The sequence below is a fragment of the Panthera tigris genome, chromosome B2, assembly GCF_018350195.1.
Source record: "Panthera tigris isolate Pti1 chromosome B2, P.tigris_Pti1_mat1.1, whole genome shotgun sequence".
Classification (NCBI taxonomy): Eukaryota; Metazoa; Chordata; class Mammalia; order Carnivora; family Felidae; genus Panthera; species Panthera tigris.
In genome coordinates this window covers 40,912,378-40,927,231 of record NC_056664.1, presented here as the reverse complement: position 1 = coordinate 40,927,231, position 14,854 = coordinate 40,912,378, and the positions used below count along the sequence as shown (strand labels likewise).

General features: G+C 49.5%; 1 protein-coding gene across 15 annotated transcripts; it reads right to left on the bottom strand.

The window, feature by feature from the left end:
* Positions 1-2,808: 2,808 nt before the first annotated feature.
* Positions 2,809-14,851, bottom strand: KLHDC3 (kelch domain containing 3). Of its 15 annotated transcripts, XM_042986399.1 has the most exons (16): positions 14,581-14,851; positions 13,672-13,745; positions 12,229-12,441; positions 11,875-12,051; positions 11,612-11,727; positions 11,358-11,429; positions 11,015-11,228; positions 10,848-10,934; positions 10,344-10,452; positions 10,148-10,221; positions 6,117-6,264; positions 5,340-5,406; positions 5,156-5,260; positions 4,722-4,796; positions 4,493-4,610; positions 2,809-4,046 (listed from the first exon to the last, which is right to left on the bottom strand). In XM_042986399.1, the coding sequence occupies exons 3-16, from the start codon at positions 12,380-12,382 to the stop codon at positions 3,910-3,912; spliced, it is 1,653 nt and encodes a 550-aa protein (XP_042842333.1). In that variant the 5' UTR covers positions 12,383-12,441; positions 13,672-13,745; positions 14,581-14,851; the 3' UTR covers positions 2,809-3,909. The 15 variants fall into 15 exon arrangements, with proteins under 15 accessions (XP_042842333.1, XP_042842326.1, XP_042842328.1 ...); XM_042986392.1 differs by lacking the exons at positions 2,809-4,046; positions 4,493-4,610; positions 4,722-4,796; ... (1 more) ...; positions 5,340-5,406; positions 6,117-6,264 and adding exons at positions 8,191-8,825; positions 9,958-10,036; positions 12,639-12,821; positions 13,388-13,534 and having other exon boundaries at positions 13,704-13,745; XM_042986394.1 differs by lacking the exons at positions 2,809-4,046; positions 4,493-4,610; positions 4,722-4,796; ... (2 more) ...; positions 6,117-6,264; positions 14,581-14,851 and adding exons at positions 8,191-8,825; positions 9,958-10,036; positions 12,639-12,821; positions 13,388-13,534; positions 14,483-14,534 and having other exon boundaries at positions 13,704-13,745.
* Positions 14,852-14,854: the final 3 nt, after the last annotated feature.

Here is a 14,854-nt window from a genome sequence, read left to right as displayed (position 1 = left end):
GCAGGGGTGATTAAGGGAGTGAGGAAGGAGTGACCCAGGCATCCTGAGTCCAAGGTTATTGCAGCCAAGAGATAAGGAAGAAGGATACAGAAGAAAGGAGGTGAAGAGGAGTGAGGAAGAGTCAGGTGGTAAGAGAGGGCACAGAGGCCAGACAGGGAACTGTGTGCCACCCAGGACTGAGATTTGGAATAGAATCTGTAAGGGAAACAGGCCAGGGCTCAGGAGAGTCAGGATGCCCAGGACAAGACAGCAAAACAGAGGGCAAACAGGGTAGCCACAGAAGGCCCATGATTGCTTTACTTTGCAGTATGGTGGCCCCATGATGCTGTTGGTGGTTCTCAGAGCAGAACCACCTGGTTGGTCCATGTTCTTCTATGAGGCAGAAGACAGGCAACAGGCACTGGGCCCCAGGGCACACTGGGGTTGCTAATTTGTCACTTGGGTGAACAGTCCTGACTACCCTTCTCTTACCAGGACCAGTAAAGACCTAAGCCTCTTCCCCTGCCCTCAGGACTTTCCATCCCTACAGGGCACACACTTCCTGCGTGACTTGGGACAGAAGTTTGCTACCCTGACCCTTTTGTGAGACCATTCTCATAGCCTCTATTTCTTTATCCCAGATAGCTGGTTTGCACGTAAAGGATCACATATTAATTCCACTTACGTGAAATGCTCCAAAACAGGCAAATCTAGAGCCAGAAAGTGGTTTAGTGGCTGCCTAGAGCTGGGAAGACTGGGAAGAAATGGGGAGTGTCTGCTAGAGGATATGGGGTTTCTTTTTGGGGTGTCAAAAATGTTACAAAATTGGGATGGTTACACAACTCCAAATATACTAAAAACCATCACACTGTACAAGTTAAATGGGTGGAGGAAGTCAAGTGTGTAATATCAATTATATCTCAACTCAATATATTCCCAATAAAAATCAAAAAGCAAGTAGACCGACTAACCCATCGCTGAAGCTCAGAGCTCTCCAATGTCTCCTGTGGGCCCTTGATGAAGGGGAAGAGTAGCAGGCTGAAGGCGTGGTGGGGCCAATACAGCCTTGTGATGGACATGCAGGTATGTTCATGACTACCCTTCATCTGAACCCCCCCTTTTTTTTTTAATGTTTATTTATTTTTGAGAGAGAGAGAGTGAGCAGGGGAGGGGCACAGAGAGAGTGGGGAGACAGAAGATCTGAAGCAGGCTCTGCAAGGACAGCAGAGAGCCCAATGCTGCGGGGCTGGAACTCATGAACCATGAGATTGTAACTTGAGCCAAAGTCAGACACTTAACCAAGTGAGCCACCCAGGCACCCCTAAACCCCCTTCTTATGCTTGGAAACCTCACACAAATTGAAGTTGAAGATAAAGCCCACCCCTCACCATATGAAAGACCAGATACTTGCTTTCCCAGCATTCCCCTTGCAGCCATATAACCAAGGTTTAGCTAATCAAATGCCTCTGCCAGGAATTTCTGAATCTAGAGCAAAACAAGAAGGAAAGTGGAATACCACTGGTGGCAACAGGGGCATCTTCACAACACTCTTGTTCCAAGATAGCATTTAGAGTGCTTTTTTAACTGCTCAGACTTAGCTGCCAACCAGATTTTTTTTTTTTTTTTGAGCTTTTCTATTACCTTTAGTGTTTTTTGAGCCCAATAGTTCAATAGTCTTTTTCTTTTATCTGTCAGAATCTGTTCTTAGGATTGATCTATGTGGCATCAGGGACCCTGGAGCACTGGATCCCTCTGGGCAAGATAAAATATCCTGGTAGCTTTAGCCCTCAGCTTACAATCACTTGGGGGACAAACACTTTATGCTCATTTCATAGTTCAGTCATCAGAATTACATCTACTCCTCCATTCCAGAAGCATAAAGCATTAGATATCCTAGCTTCTAATTCTACCTCTCTTCCTTTTCCTTATGACTGTTTTTTAGATGTTAGTCTTTAAAACATAGTAATTTCATGATTTATCACATTAAAAAACAAAAAACAAAAAACTATGCCCAAGGTGGGGCAAGATCAAGAGTTGCATGCTCTACTGACTGAGCCAGCCATCAATTTGTTTCCTGCTTGGAATTAATAGGGCTTTCTGAATCTTACTGCTTATAAATTTCAATTCTAGAAAATTCTCAGCCTCTTTAAAATATTCTCTTCTCTGGATTTCAGATTATATGTATTATACCTTCTTAATCTATCTTCCATGTTTTGTTCTTCCTATGTATTTTAATCCTTTCCTCAGTTTCCATTTCTCTGTATCCCTGTGTTCCATCTTTGTAACTTCAAATCTACTTCCGGTTCATTCTTTTAGATGTGTCTAATCTGTTGCTTAACCATAAAGTTTCTTTCCTTTTTAAATGTTTATTTATTTTGATAGACAGCAAGATAGGGAGAGTGCACGCTCATGAGAGAGAGAGAGAGAGAGAGAGAGAGAGAGAGAATCCTAAGCAGGCTCCGCACTGTCAGCATAGAGCCCAATGTGGGGCTCAATCCCACGAACCATGAGAGAGAGAGAGAGAGAGAGAGAGAGAGAGAGAGAGAGAATCCCAAGTAGGCTCCGCACTGTCAGCATAGAGTCCAACATGGGGCTCCATTCCACGAACCATGAGATCATGACCTGAGCCGAAGTCAAGAGTCAGATGCTTAACCGAGTCACCCAGGTGCCCCATAAAGTTTCTTTCTTTTTTCTTTCTTTTTTTTTTTTTTTTTAAGATTTTTAAGTAATCTCTACACCCAACGTGGGGCTCAAATTCACAACCCCAAGACCAAGACCAAGGGTTGCACACTCCACCAACTGAGCAAGCCAGGCACCCCAACCTTAAAGTTTCTAACTTCAAATAGTATATTGTTCATTTTTAAAAGCTCTACTTTTTATCAAACCAGTTTGGTCCTTTTAGATATTCTTTTCTTTAGTCATAGTTTCTCTTTAAATATAAGCAAGATATTTTGTTTTGTATTTTATATTTCTAACATCTGTCTTTGCTGGTCTGAGTCTGTTTTCTATTGTCCCTGATGACTCTTGCTCATGGTGATTTCTTTCCTTGTGTGCTTCATATTTTCACTGAAAGCTCACATTCCTTCAAATTTTATCTAAAGGAACTCCTTGAGGCTTGAGTTTCAAGTACAACCCTCCAAGTGAAGATTACATTTGCTTCTGCCAGGTGCCTGGAAGAACTACCAACCTGAGACCACTTCAAACTGAATCATTAATTAGCTTGAGGATTCTCTAGTCCACATGGGAGTAGGAACTGTAGACCCAAACAGTACCGACAACCAGCTGTGCTTGTACATTACTGGGGAAACTTTCTGTCCTCACCTCCTCTCTCCCTCTGTATCCAAAACCAAAACTACGTAGGTGAGCTGTGAGAGTGGTTTACTCTTTCAATGATCGTGTCTTCTTTGAGGTTTAAGTAGGAGGGGTCTCTGGTCTGATTTCCTACTTTATGGGAGCCTTAAGTTTGCTGCCAGCCCCCACAGGTGGCCCACTGAAACAGTAGTTCTAGGCCGCTCGAAAAACCCACCAAAAGGGAATAATAAAAAGAACAACAGGAATGTTTACGATTTGGCTCTTACATAAAGTCCCAGCACTAGGAGCTATCAACAGACTTTACAGCCTTCACTAGCCTCAAGATCACTCACTCACTCACTGGCCCTTTTTCTTCTACACCACGATCACTGGTATAAAGCAAGGATGGGAGAACATGAGGACGTGATGAACCAGATCCAAGCAGAGAAAGTGTGCCAGGACAAAAGGCTGGGCTGCTCTTCTTGTCCAAGAGCCCTCTGGTCATCTTTGAGCCAATCTAGCTCAAGGGCAGCTATGATCCTTGCCCTTGCATGAACAACTAGAAGAGGCCAAGCCCAAGTCTGTCCCCATAGATCCGTTTCTCACTGGGGCAGTGGCAGAGCTGAGAACCGTTCCTCATTACTCTTTGTTCAAAGGGAGATGTCTCCGGTCCTTGCCTGCATTTCGGCGCCTCTTTCGACTCAAGAAGCTCTCTAACTTCTTACTGCGTTTCAACTCCTTGAACTTCTCAGCTAGGACCAACTGGCGCTGCTCAGCTAGAGAACAAAGAGAAAGAAAGCAGGTAAGCAAGGGAGGAGGCACTCCTCTTTTCCTTTCCCCAGGTCTGTACTTCTCAACCTCGATGCTGGGATACATGACTCGGTTGGAATTCACTGGCGTATGCAGCAAGCAGATTTTTTCTACCATTCCCTGCTTTCTCTATTAAACCAACTATGAGCTCCTTCTATGCGCCTGGCCCAGCATATGTAGGGGAGGCGGGAGAGATAAAAGCAACACTCCTTGCCCATAATCTATAATTAGGGATATAAGAATAGTTACAAATTAACTCCTCCCTACCATTTCTATTTTCCTCCAACTTCCCATGGGATCCAGCCTTCATGACTTCGTTAGGGAGCTCACGGACCCCCAACACAGCATGCTGCCTCTATGGCCACCCAAGCCTGTCCCTGTAACCAGCCTGTGACAGCTGTGCCCCACTTACATTTCTTCAGGAAGTATGGCCGATGGCCCTGCTGGGCCCGAGCCCGCCTCTCCTGCTTCAGGGCCAGGCGCAGCTCCTGCTGCCGCTTGCGTTCCTGCTGTGCCAGTTCTTGCTGCTCCTGAGAAGCAAAGACGAGGTGGGTGAGACGGGTGAGTAGGAGGGACTGTGAACCACCTCCCGCGTGCCCTGAACTGTTCTCCCCGCCCACCTGCGATTCTGACCCACTCACCATTCTCTGGAGCAGCTGCTGCAGTTTTTCGTGCTCCTGCCCTGAACGGTGCTTCTTCAACTGCTTTTTCACAAGCTCCACATTATAAAATGAATATGACGGTTAGCAGTCTGCAAACGTCAACCAAAATGTTGTGCCAAGCATTATACTAAGAGGTTCGCGTTTGTTAATGCAGTAACACTAAGAGATATGAATTATTTTATTATCTCTTTATGATTAGAAAAGTGAGAAGTTAAGGAACCTGCCAATGGTCACACGGCTGGTAAACTAATGAGCCAGGATTTGAATAGAAGCACATTTGGGAGAGTTAAATCAATTAAGGAGAAATAAATCTGCCCACCACTATGTTCCCTGTTCCCCTCTGCCCAACTCAATAACCTGGACCCGAGTTTCCCACCCCTGGAATCCCCATGAGCTAGTCTAATGTTCCAAACCTCTTTCTCTTTGGCTCGGATGTCATTCAGGAATTGATACGTTTTGTCAAACACCTCAGGATTATATTCCCCTGACAGATCGTCAAAGCGGGGGTCCCGGGCTACCTTTGGAAAGAACAGAGAGACTATAAATGAACTATTCAATCTCCCCTCACTGAGACAGCCCTTCCTGCCTCTTCCTCACCTTCTTACTGATCGGAACAACTTGACGCAAAAATGGCACCCGAACCTTGGCTGACATTTCCAGAGGCCTACGGAGAAATTAAAAGACATGTCCAGGGTCTCCAGTCCTTTTTTGTTTTTTTTTAAAGATTTTATTTTTAGGTAATCTTTATACCCAACATGGGGCTGAAACTCACAACCCCAAGATCAAGAGGGGCACCTGGGTGGCTCAGTCAGTTGAATGTCTGACTTCAGCTCAGGTCATGATCTCACGGTTCATGAGTCTTAGCCCCACATCGGGCTCTCTGCTTCAGCCTAGAGCCTGCCTGGGATCCTCTGTCCCTCTCTCTCTGCCCTTCCCCCAATTGTGAGTGCTCAGTCTCTCTCTCTCAAAAATAAAAACATTAAAAAAAAAAAAAAAAAAAGAGGTGCACACTCCACTGGCTGAGCCAGCCAGATGCCCTGGCTCTCCAGTGTTGTTTTTTGTTGTTGTTTGGTTTTTAGTGTTTATTTTTGAGAGAGACAGAGTGCCAGTGGGAGTTGGGCAGAGAGAGAGGGAGACACAGAATCTGAAGCAGGCTCCAGGTTCCAACCTGTCAGCAAAGAGCCTGACGTGGGGCTTGAACTCACAAACTGCAAGATCATGACCTGAGCCAAAGTCGGCCCCTTAACTGAAAGGGCCACCCAGGCGCCCTCCCTGGCTCTCCAGTCTTGATCAAAGGCCTCCCATCTAGGAATGCAGACACCTACTCAAAGTCCCAGGTATTCTCAAATTCCTGGGGCAGGCCTTGCTCCTCACCTGTGCTTATCTGCAACACATGCATTTTGGACAGGTGGTCTAGAACTTGGCTTCTTAGTATTGTTTCCAGCTACCAACTGTTTGTATGTCTTAGTCCCCACTTTGTGCTGCAATTCCAACAGCTCTTCAAATGACATGTCAGATGTGTCTGTGGAAGGAGGGGTGGGGACACAACTCAGCACAACATCTCCCAGCGTTACAGAGACATCATCCCACCCGCATTCCTTAAGTAATTGACCCTTTCCAATATCCCCATCAGGCCAATCACGACAGGCTTTAGGCAGCGCAGGATGCAAGAGTGCTACACTGACACCTAACTTCCCAACCATTCCCACCACCTGCTAAGGAAGGTATACAAATGTACGGTTGGGGGTAGGCCAAGCCACAGTCCATTCTTTTTCATTTTCTTTTGAATCTTGCCTTCACGGTCTTCCCCACAGGGCATGTCTTCCTTGCTCAGTTACCACTGCCAGTGCTCTCCTTCATACTCTCAGCACCCCTCACCTCAGCCAGTGCTCTAGCCTCCTAACTGGTCTTCCAACCTCCATCTCCTCCCAAAGTTATGCTGGACAGGCTGGACAGGGGCATCTAAAATGCAAAGCTGATCTCATCATTCCTACCCCTTTTCCATACACACATGCTTCAGATCACATCACTTCAGAACTCAAAACTCCCTAATAGCTTCATCTTGATCAGAGTAAAAGCTACAGGCCTTATAGTGGTTTGAAACCCCCCATGTGACCTCACCCCTGGTCTCTAATCTTGAGTCCTATAATCTCTTTCCCACTCCTCTCAACTAGTCTAGCACTTACTGAGCAAGAAGATCTATGATCCCGCCTCAGTTCCTTTGCATTCGATGTTGCCTCTGCTTGGAATCTTTATCCAGATGTATTTACTGTTTCCTCACCTCCTTCAAACGGTTGCTCAAATGTCACCTACTCAGTGAGGCCTTCTGTAACTACCTAAAATTGCAAGCCCTCCCTTGCTTTCTCTCCATAGCCCTTATAATCTTTTTGAAAAACTGAGGTATAATTCACTTATCAAAATTCACCCTTAAAAATACACATTCCTCTGCTTTACCTTTTACTGTATTAATTTACTTTTTTTTAGTCATCCTTTCTGAAAGATAAGTTCCATGAGAACACGATTTTTAAGATTTTATTTTTAACTTATCTATACACCCAATGTGAGCTTGAACCCACAGCTCCCGGATCAAGAGTCACATGCTCTACTGACTGAGCCTGCCAGTCACCCCAGAACAGGAGTTTTTGACGGCTTTTATTCACTACTGTATCTACAGCATCTAGAATGGCATCTAGAACAGCCCGCACACGATAGATGCTCAACGAAGATTTGCGAAATGTGTTCAATCCTGACCTACTAACCCCCAGCAACCAATGCCTCCCCAGACTGTACTTTTTTACACACGCGTTTTCTCTCTGCGCAAAACTCTCATCCTCCCTTTCAGAAACTGCCCAGGCTGTCCTAACCCAGGAAGCGCCTCCTCACACCCCACTGTCCCATTTTGTCGGCGGCGCTCCCCGCGGTGGCCTCTTACAGAGAACTAGGCAGTTTCACGGTCACTGCGCCGCCACCTACCCTTCCCCCCGCCCCGCGCTGCCCCTCGGCCGGCACGAGGCCCTCACCCTTCCGCAGGACCCCGGGCCCCACGCCCTCGCCATCCTCCTCGCCTCTACTGGCCCTGCGGAGAGACCCGAGGGCCGCCACGATACGAGAACTCTCTCTCGGCATTGGCTTGTGGGACGGGCCGGGAGCGAATGGCGCCACTTCCGCCCTCGTGCCTCCCGCCCCGCCTCTTCCGGCTTCTCCGGGAGACGCGTCTGCGCAAGTCGGTGGTGGCTAGGACACTCCGGCCGGATGCACGCACTCGGTATGCCGTCGCCACCTTTTGGTCACATGGCGCTGGACTCCGCGCTGTAGAAAAGCCAGGGCCAGACCTTGGTGGTATTTGGTTTCCTTTTGCTCTTGGCAGAGAAGCCAGAACCTGGCAGAGAAGCACCCTGTCCTTTCGCAAGCTTCTGCCATCCACCCCCATCGTATTCCACAAAAACAGATCACACGTTTGGAGATTTTTTAATCCATTTTTATAAAATCTGAGCTGGCTGGGAGCGTCAGGGAACAGCAACAGCTCAGGGAACGGTGGGATTATCTGCTGGTCCTCGCCTCCCCAGGTCAGGGAGAATGAGGGTTTCATGGCAACAGTTGCAACTCCTCTCAGCTCCCAATCAATGCTCTTGACTCAAGCAGGGGGAGGGGGTGGAAACAAGGGTGGGGGAAGCTCCTGAGGCTCAGACACTGCTTGCTTCTCCCTAATCCCCATTCCCTTCACTTCCCAACAGAACCTGGCTGGCCTGGGGCAGAGCAGAGGCCCAGGAGCAGTTGGAAGGAGGTGTATGGGACAGAGCACCAAGGGGAAGGGGCCCTCGGCCCAAGGGGGTAGGGAACTAGCCCTCCCCCCTACAGCTCCCCACTGAGTTCACAGCACAGGAAACACCTCTAGTCCAACAACTCCACGCAGAGGTATACCGAGTCCAGGGACCAAAGGGGCAGGCAGGTGAGGGATGGGGAAGGGCAGTGAAGATAATAGCAGGCTCAGGAAGGGAGGCGGCAGCAACTTTCTCCTACCCATGGGAGGAGACGATGGGGCGACTGATATTGCTGTTGGTGGTCATGGCATTCAGCTCCCACCTGGAAGGCCAACAATGACAGGCAGAAAGGGCAGAAGAGTGGAGCCTCCACCCTCAAGCCCAGAATTGCTCAAACAAACCTATGAACACACCGGTCCCTTCAACATCCTAAAGCTCAACCACCCACAGCCACCTCTTTCTTATAGCCTTACTGTTTGACATGATTGTCAACAATCGTGGCCCCACCCACCACCAAATCTGGTATCACCCACTCATCCACCTGCCAGCTCATGTAGACTTCCTATCTATGTTTATATATGTGTGCTTGTGCCCAACTCCTGGAAAAAATCATCTGTATACACACCTCAGTAAACTTCCCACCCTACCTTTCCCCCTCTGCTCAGATCCAGCCAGGAATGCCTGTTTTTACTCTCAACTCCCAACCCTTTAAAGGCCTGACTCCCCTCTCCTAGGCTTGTACAGACTTCCCCAGCCCTCCCACCCCATTAAAATTAAATCCCTTTTTTCTCCCTTTCTTTTTGACAATTCTGTCATCCTACAAAGATTTACCAAGTACCCCCTTTATGCCAAGACCCTCGCTACAGTCTACTTGGTATGAAATACTTGCACATGTGTCAATCCTGAGCAAGTCTATGAGCCAATCAGTTCAGCCTTGTATACTTCGTGTCACCAAATACTGAACACCACCCCCCCCCTCCCCCAGGCAAGTAAGAGTTAAACTGAACTGATACAGGAGAGGGAAGTGTCCATAATGACCCTGAAGGACACAAGTATACACCAAATAACTTTTGGTGCTTGATTTGGACCTAAGAATGGAATTCAAAGGGAAGTAGCTAGGAAGGACCTCCCTTAACTCTGGAACTAATGTGATCCAAAGATTCCTATACTTTGCAGCTAACTTCAAAGATTTAATTGAACTTTCTCAGCATGTTAAAAACAACCATACAGGCTCGGGTCTCAGGAAGTGATGCTTCTGAGCTTGGTTTGAAACACCGGATTTTTTTTTCTTCATATGATTTACCCAGCTGATAATCCTGTATCTCCTTTGCTCTCACTCTCAAGTACATTACATCTCCAGCAGAACAAAAACTTCTGTCCCCTCTATACTGAGAAACAAGTTCATCTGATCACACACTCTCAACCAATCCCTCCTCTCCAACCACTCACTGTACCTGATGTCATGGGGCAAACACGACTGGTCCAGGTTATACTGAATCACGGCCAGTTTACACAGAGTCTTCAGACTAGGGCCTTTGAAGGAGAAGTCAGAGAGAGGGATACGCTCAGAACCAAGGAAAGGGTCCACTCCTCAATGTCACCACCCAAAGACAGGGACACACATCTGGAAATATGTGTACTTACTAAAGTCCAAAATGTGTAAATCAGAATGATCTATGAGGTCAAATTCATCTCCCAGGCCTTCCTCAGGAGATGGACTATAGGGATCAAAAAAGAGATTAAGGAAGGAGGAAAGACTACCCATGAGACCCTTCTCCTCAAATGCCTCCCATGCAGTCAGATTGGGCCCTTCCCCAGGCCCTCCCACTTTCCTCCTAACCTGGTACCCCCAAAGAGAACAATCTTGTCGCCAACAATACAGCAGCACTGGCGCCGGCGGGGACATGGCCCCTTCCCCTTCGGTTCAATCTTTTTCCAGGTAAAGGACACTGAAGAGAAGTTTATATGGAGGTTTAATACCTGCCCAGTCCAGACATCCTCCCTACCCCCATGCTCACCCTCACCTACTTAGGATTATTTTTTCCCCTCCCCCAATTGCTCCTTGTTCTCCCCTTAAAGGCAGTGCTCTGGGGGCGCCTGGGTGGCTCAGTCGGTTAAGCTGAGTCGGTTAATCTGACTTGAGCTCAGGTCATGATCTCTTGGTTTGTGAGTTCTAGCCCCACGTCGGGGTCTGTGCTGACAGCTCAGAGCCTAGAGCCTGCTTCGGATTCTGGGTCTCCCTCTCTCTCTGCCCCTCCCCAGTTCACACTCTGTCTCTCTCTCTCTCTCTCTCTAAAATAAGTAAACATTAAAAAAAAAAAAATTTAAAGGCAGCGCTCTGTACCAGGGTTAAACTTCCAGAGGTCGTGGAAATGCCGGTTCAGCCTTGCATTATAGCCACCAAAGATGTACAGCTCCCCATTATAACCAACTGGAAGGAAAGAGAAACGTGAAGAGTGTGAGGGCAACAGGTGGGAAAGGGGACCCCCACAGAGACCGACAGACACTCACAGGCTGAGTGGCTCCGGCGGCCCTCAGGCAGCACTGGAGTGGGTGGACAGTCCAGCCAGGCCTCAGTCCTGGTGTCAAAGACACGGATGCGGTTGCAGTAAATCTCATTGTTGGAATGGAATGGCCCAAAGCGGTCGGCACGGCCCCCAAAGACATACATGTGACTGCCCAGCATTGTAGCTGAGTGAAAGTCCCTCCAGCGTGCAGGGTTGCCCTGGGCAGGAGCAGAGAGACAAAAGACTGGGAGTCAGCACGGAGGCAAGGAGGGGATCTGCTCTCACTGAGCTTCCTATGATTTCTTCAATTGAAAGTAAGGATCAGGGAGGAAGAAGAAAAGGCAGACCTTTGTACAAATAAGGGTCCATGTCATGGTACTGGTATCCAGCTTGTGAATGTCATTGGAAAAGCAGTCCGCCTGAGTGGGAAGAGAAAGGAAGTGAAGAAAGGAATCAAAGAGGGGATCCGTGGTGACCCTCTGACTCTTGGCCTCTCCCGTCAAAACCCGCAAACAAGCCAAAGCCCCCCATTCCACCACCCTTAATTTCCCTTTCTCTTTCTTATTCTCACCCTAAAGCTCTAGTTTGCTCCCAGACATACCAGCTGCTCGTAGCCCCCGAAAATGTACATGGTTTTGCCCAGGACACAAGCTGAATGTCCATCCCGGGCCCCAGGAACTGTTCCTGACACTCGCGGTGTGGACCACTTGTGAGTATCTGAAAGAGAGGAGAGGCTGGGTCAGTAAGCAACCTCTGACACCACTCCCTCCTAGACTCTAGAATGCCCTCAGCCCACACCTTTCCCAGCCCATTCCCCGGAGGCATCATTTGGCAGAACAGAGCCTCTCTGAGATCCATACTCACTGACGTCAAAGGCATAAAGTACATTGCAGGCTCCTTCGGTGTCATTCCGCCCGCCCCAAAGGAAGACCATGTCATCGATGAGGACGGTCGAGTGTCCATACCGCATGTAGGGTACCACAGGAGCCTGCCCACGGATGGCAGGCCTCACTGGGGGCAGCTTTGTCCAACGCAAGGACACTGTGGGCACAGTTCTGCTCAGCCCTGGAAACCTCCTTCCAGGCTGTTCACCTTTTCCCAAACCAGACATTCATTCCCCCATCCCCTTTGGCCATGGGGACTGCCACCAAACCTCATTCACCTGCCCGTTCCCCTCCCTGACATGGGTACCCAGGGATGGTCCCAGCATTAGCTTACCTGCATTGAAAATGTGCACATCAATCTGCCGCAGTGTTTCATAGTCTTCACCAGAGCAGTAACCCCCGAAGGAGTATACCCGGTGCCCAACAGCCACTGCAGCATGGTTCACCCTGCGGGGCCCGCCCTCCAGGTGCACTGTCCACCGTAACATCCCCTGGGTCACTGGTTACAGCAACATGCCCCCCCGGCACGGCCTGCTGCCTCTGCTACCTGCACACAAGTTATGGCCATGGGCTCCTCAGGCAAGGTCTTTATCTGGCTCACCAGGACTCTGCCCAGGACCAGCCCTTGCCTCCAAGCGTCACCCTGGTGGCCCTCCCACACCACCTTTCCAAAGCTCAGGTAGAGGTCAGGGAGCTAGCCCTGGTCCTGTGTTCTCCCACAGTGAAGGGCGGGGCGGCTCTGACCTGATTGACAGCTCAGAATTTGCTGATCAAAGGTTCAGCATGGTCATCCCTTACTCATGGAGGCTTCACCGTGTCGTTGGCCTGGCACAAGCTGCAAGCACCGCCTGCCCTTCCCAGGGCAGTGCATTCTCTTGTCTCTCTGGCTCTGCTCCGCTTACTGCCACCTCTCTAAGAATCTGTGCTCTTTAAGGTGGGGAAAGGGATCTCAAAATACTCAGGGCTATTAATAGTGCAGCCAACCCCAATCGGTCCATTGAAAGCTGGCATGGGTGCTTCAAAAGAGAAAAGCTTTTGGCTTTTGGAGTGAAACAGTCCCCCCATCCAGGGCAGGGTGGATAGGGTAGGAATGATCCAGGATAGGGGGCTCCACGGATGGTAAGCCCCTCAAAGGGAGCTCTCGTCAAGCTAAGCTGTTGTCATCAGGGTCATCCAGGGCCCCTCACAGGCACGAGGAGTTCCTTTAACAGCTGTGCCTGGTATACTGCCAAGACTAGGAACTTAAGCCAGAAAGGTATGTGTCTGCTGGGGACTGAGGGGGTGAGGGTGGAGAGGAGGAATTTTCCCCTCCTGCTACTTCTCCAACCCCGCTATTGTAATAAAGAACAAGCTGTTTCAGCAGCTCTTCTCCCACTTAGATCCCTGAAAGGGGTATGGGGTAGGGGTGTGTGTTAGAAAAGAGAGAGGAAGGGGCGGGGGGTGGGGGAGCCCTTGGGCAGGACAAGAAATAGACTCAAGCATGACCTGCCAACCTAGTGATAATGGGTACATTTGAAGGCTCTGTCAGACAAATGTTCCTCCAATGGGTATTGCCTTCGTTGGCAGGCACCTGCTGGGTTTGAGTGGATCATCTGCTCCCTGCTCAAGAAGCCCTGGCAGAGCGAAGAACCTGGCAGAACCTCAGGCATAGAGAAAGCAAGTAAGGGAGGCCCCTCATAAGAAAGAGACATGGTTTTCAGCTGGCTTGCCAGCCCCCCTCCCCCTTCAACCTCCCTCAACCCCCCATCCCATGCTTTAAATAGCCAGCCTGCCAAACCTGAAATAGCCCCGGCAGGAAACCACTCTCACTTCATTACTCCTGTTCTCAATCCAAAAGATCTTGGATCTGGACTTGTGGGGACAGATAGGAGGTTGAACAGTTTAAGAATGTGTCTTTTGTCTTCCCTCATAACTTCTACTCCCCCCCCCCCCCCTTCGGCTATGTCAAGGTAAAGAATTCACAAGGGAAGAGAGAAGCAATTCCATCCAAAAGTGGACAGATTCTTAGCTGCTTCACAATGACAACTCAAACTCATGGAGATAAGCCCCTACTGTCTCAGGGGCCCCATTTATCTCTGGGTCTCCTGGATCATTGGTGCATTCTCAAGCTTCCTGCATACCCTTCATGTACCTACACCCCTCCCTGGTCTCTTGCAATGTCCACTCCCCATTTCTGGCCCTTCTTGATCTGTGAGCTTTGCAGTTTTCTCCTTTTTCCTTCTCCCACCGCACCAAGCTCCACCCCGACAGCCCTCCATTTTCCCTCTTCCACTAAGGGGAAAAAGGCGAATATTCACTGACCCCTTTCGGCCAGGGATATTCCTCCCTGCCTATGACGCTATCCCTGTCTTCTTCCAGTCATCCCAACACTCCCCTCCCCCACAATGCCAGACCCTCCCCTCCTTTTTTTACATTATCCTCAGCTTCCCCGTTCTCCTCATAGCCCGGTCTTCCTTCCAATTCCCTTCAGTGCCTCTGCCAGCCACCAGGTCCCCCCCACTCATTTCCTCACCATCCTCCCCCAGTCCTTCTTTCCCCATTAACACTCTCCTTTCCCATCATCCCCCTAGTTCCCTCCCCACCCCCACCTCATCACTCTCAGGCCCCTCCCCCACGACGCCAGCTCCAGGTATGGGCGACCCCAGCCCCTCCAATTTTCCTTGTTCTTCAACCCATCCCGGGCTACCTGCCAGGCCGGGCCGGGGCGGGGCCGCGGATCCTCGCGCTGCCTGCAGTCTAGAACCCGTTGCGCGCCAACCGACGGCTAGCTCCCCAACGAGATAAACACAGCCAGACTCGGTCCTTCCGGCGGGCAGCCGTGTGCGCACGTGCAGTCAGAGCTAAGTGCCCGAAGCCTACCGGGACTTGTAGTCCACGGGTTTCCAGAGGGACATGAGGGGCTGAGGAGTGGCCAGGAGCCGAGGGAGGTTGTGCGCCTGTGCATATATGTGTCAAAAAAA

Excerpts from the sequence above, each read along its gene's own strand:
- KLHDC3 (XM_042986399.1), bottom strand. The coding sequence starts at position 12,382 with ATGTTACGGTGGACAGTGCACCTGGAGGGCGGGCCCCGCAGGGTGAAC. Across the intron at positions 12,052-12,228 it reads TGTGCACATTTTCAATGCAG|TGTCCTTGCGTTGGACAAAG; the intron begins GTAAGCTAATGC and ends CTGTGCCCACAG. Across the intron at positions 5,261-5,339 it reads TTGTTCCGATCAGTAAGAAG|GTAGCCCGGGACCCCCGCTT; the intron begins GTGAGGAAGAGG and ends TTCTTTCCAAAG.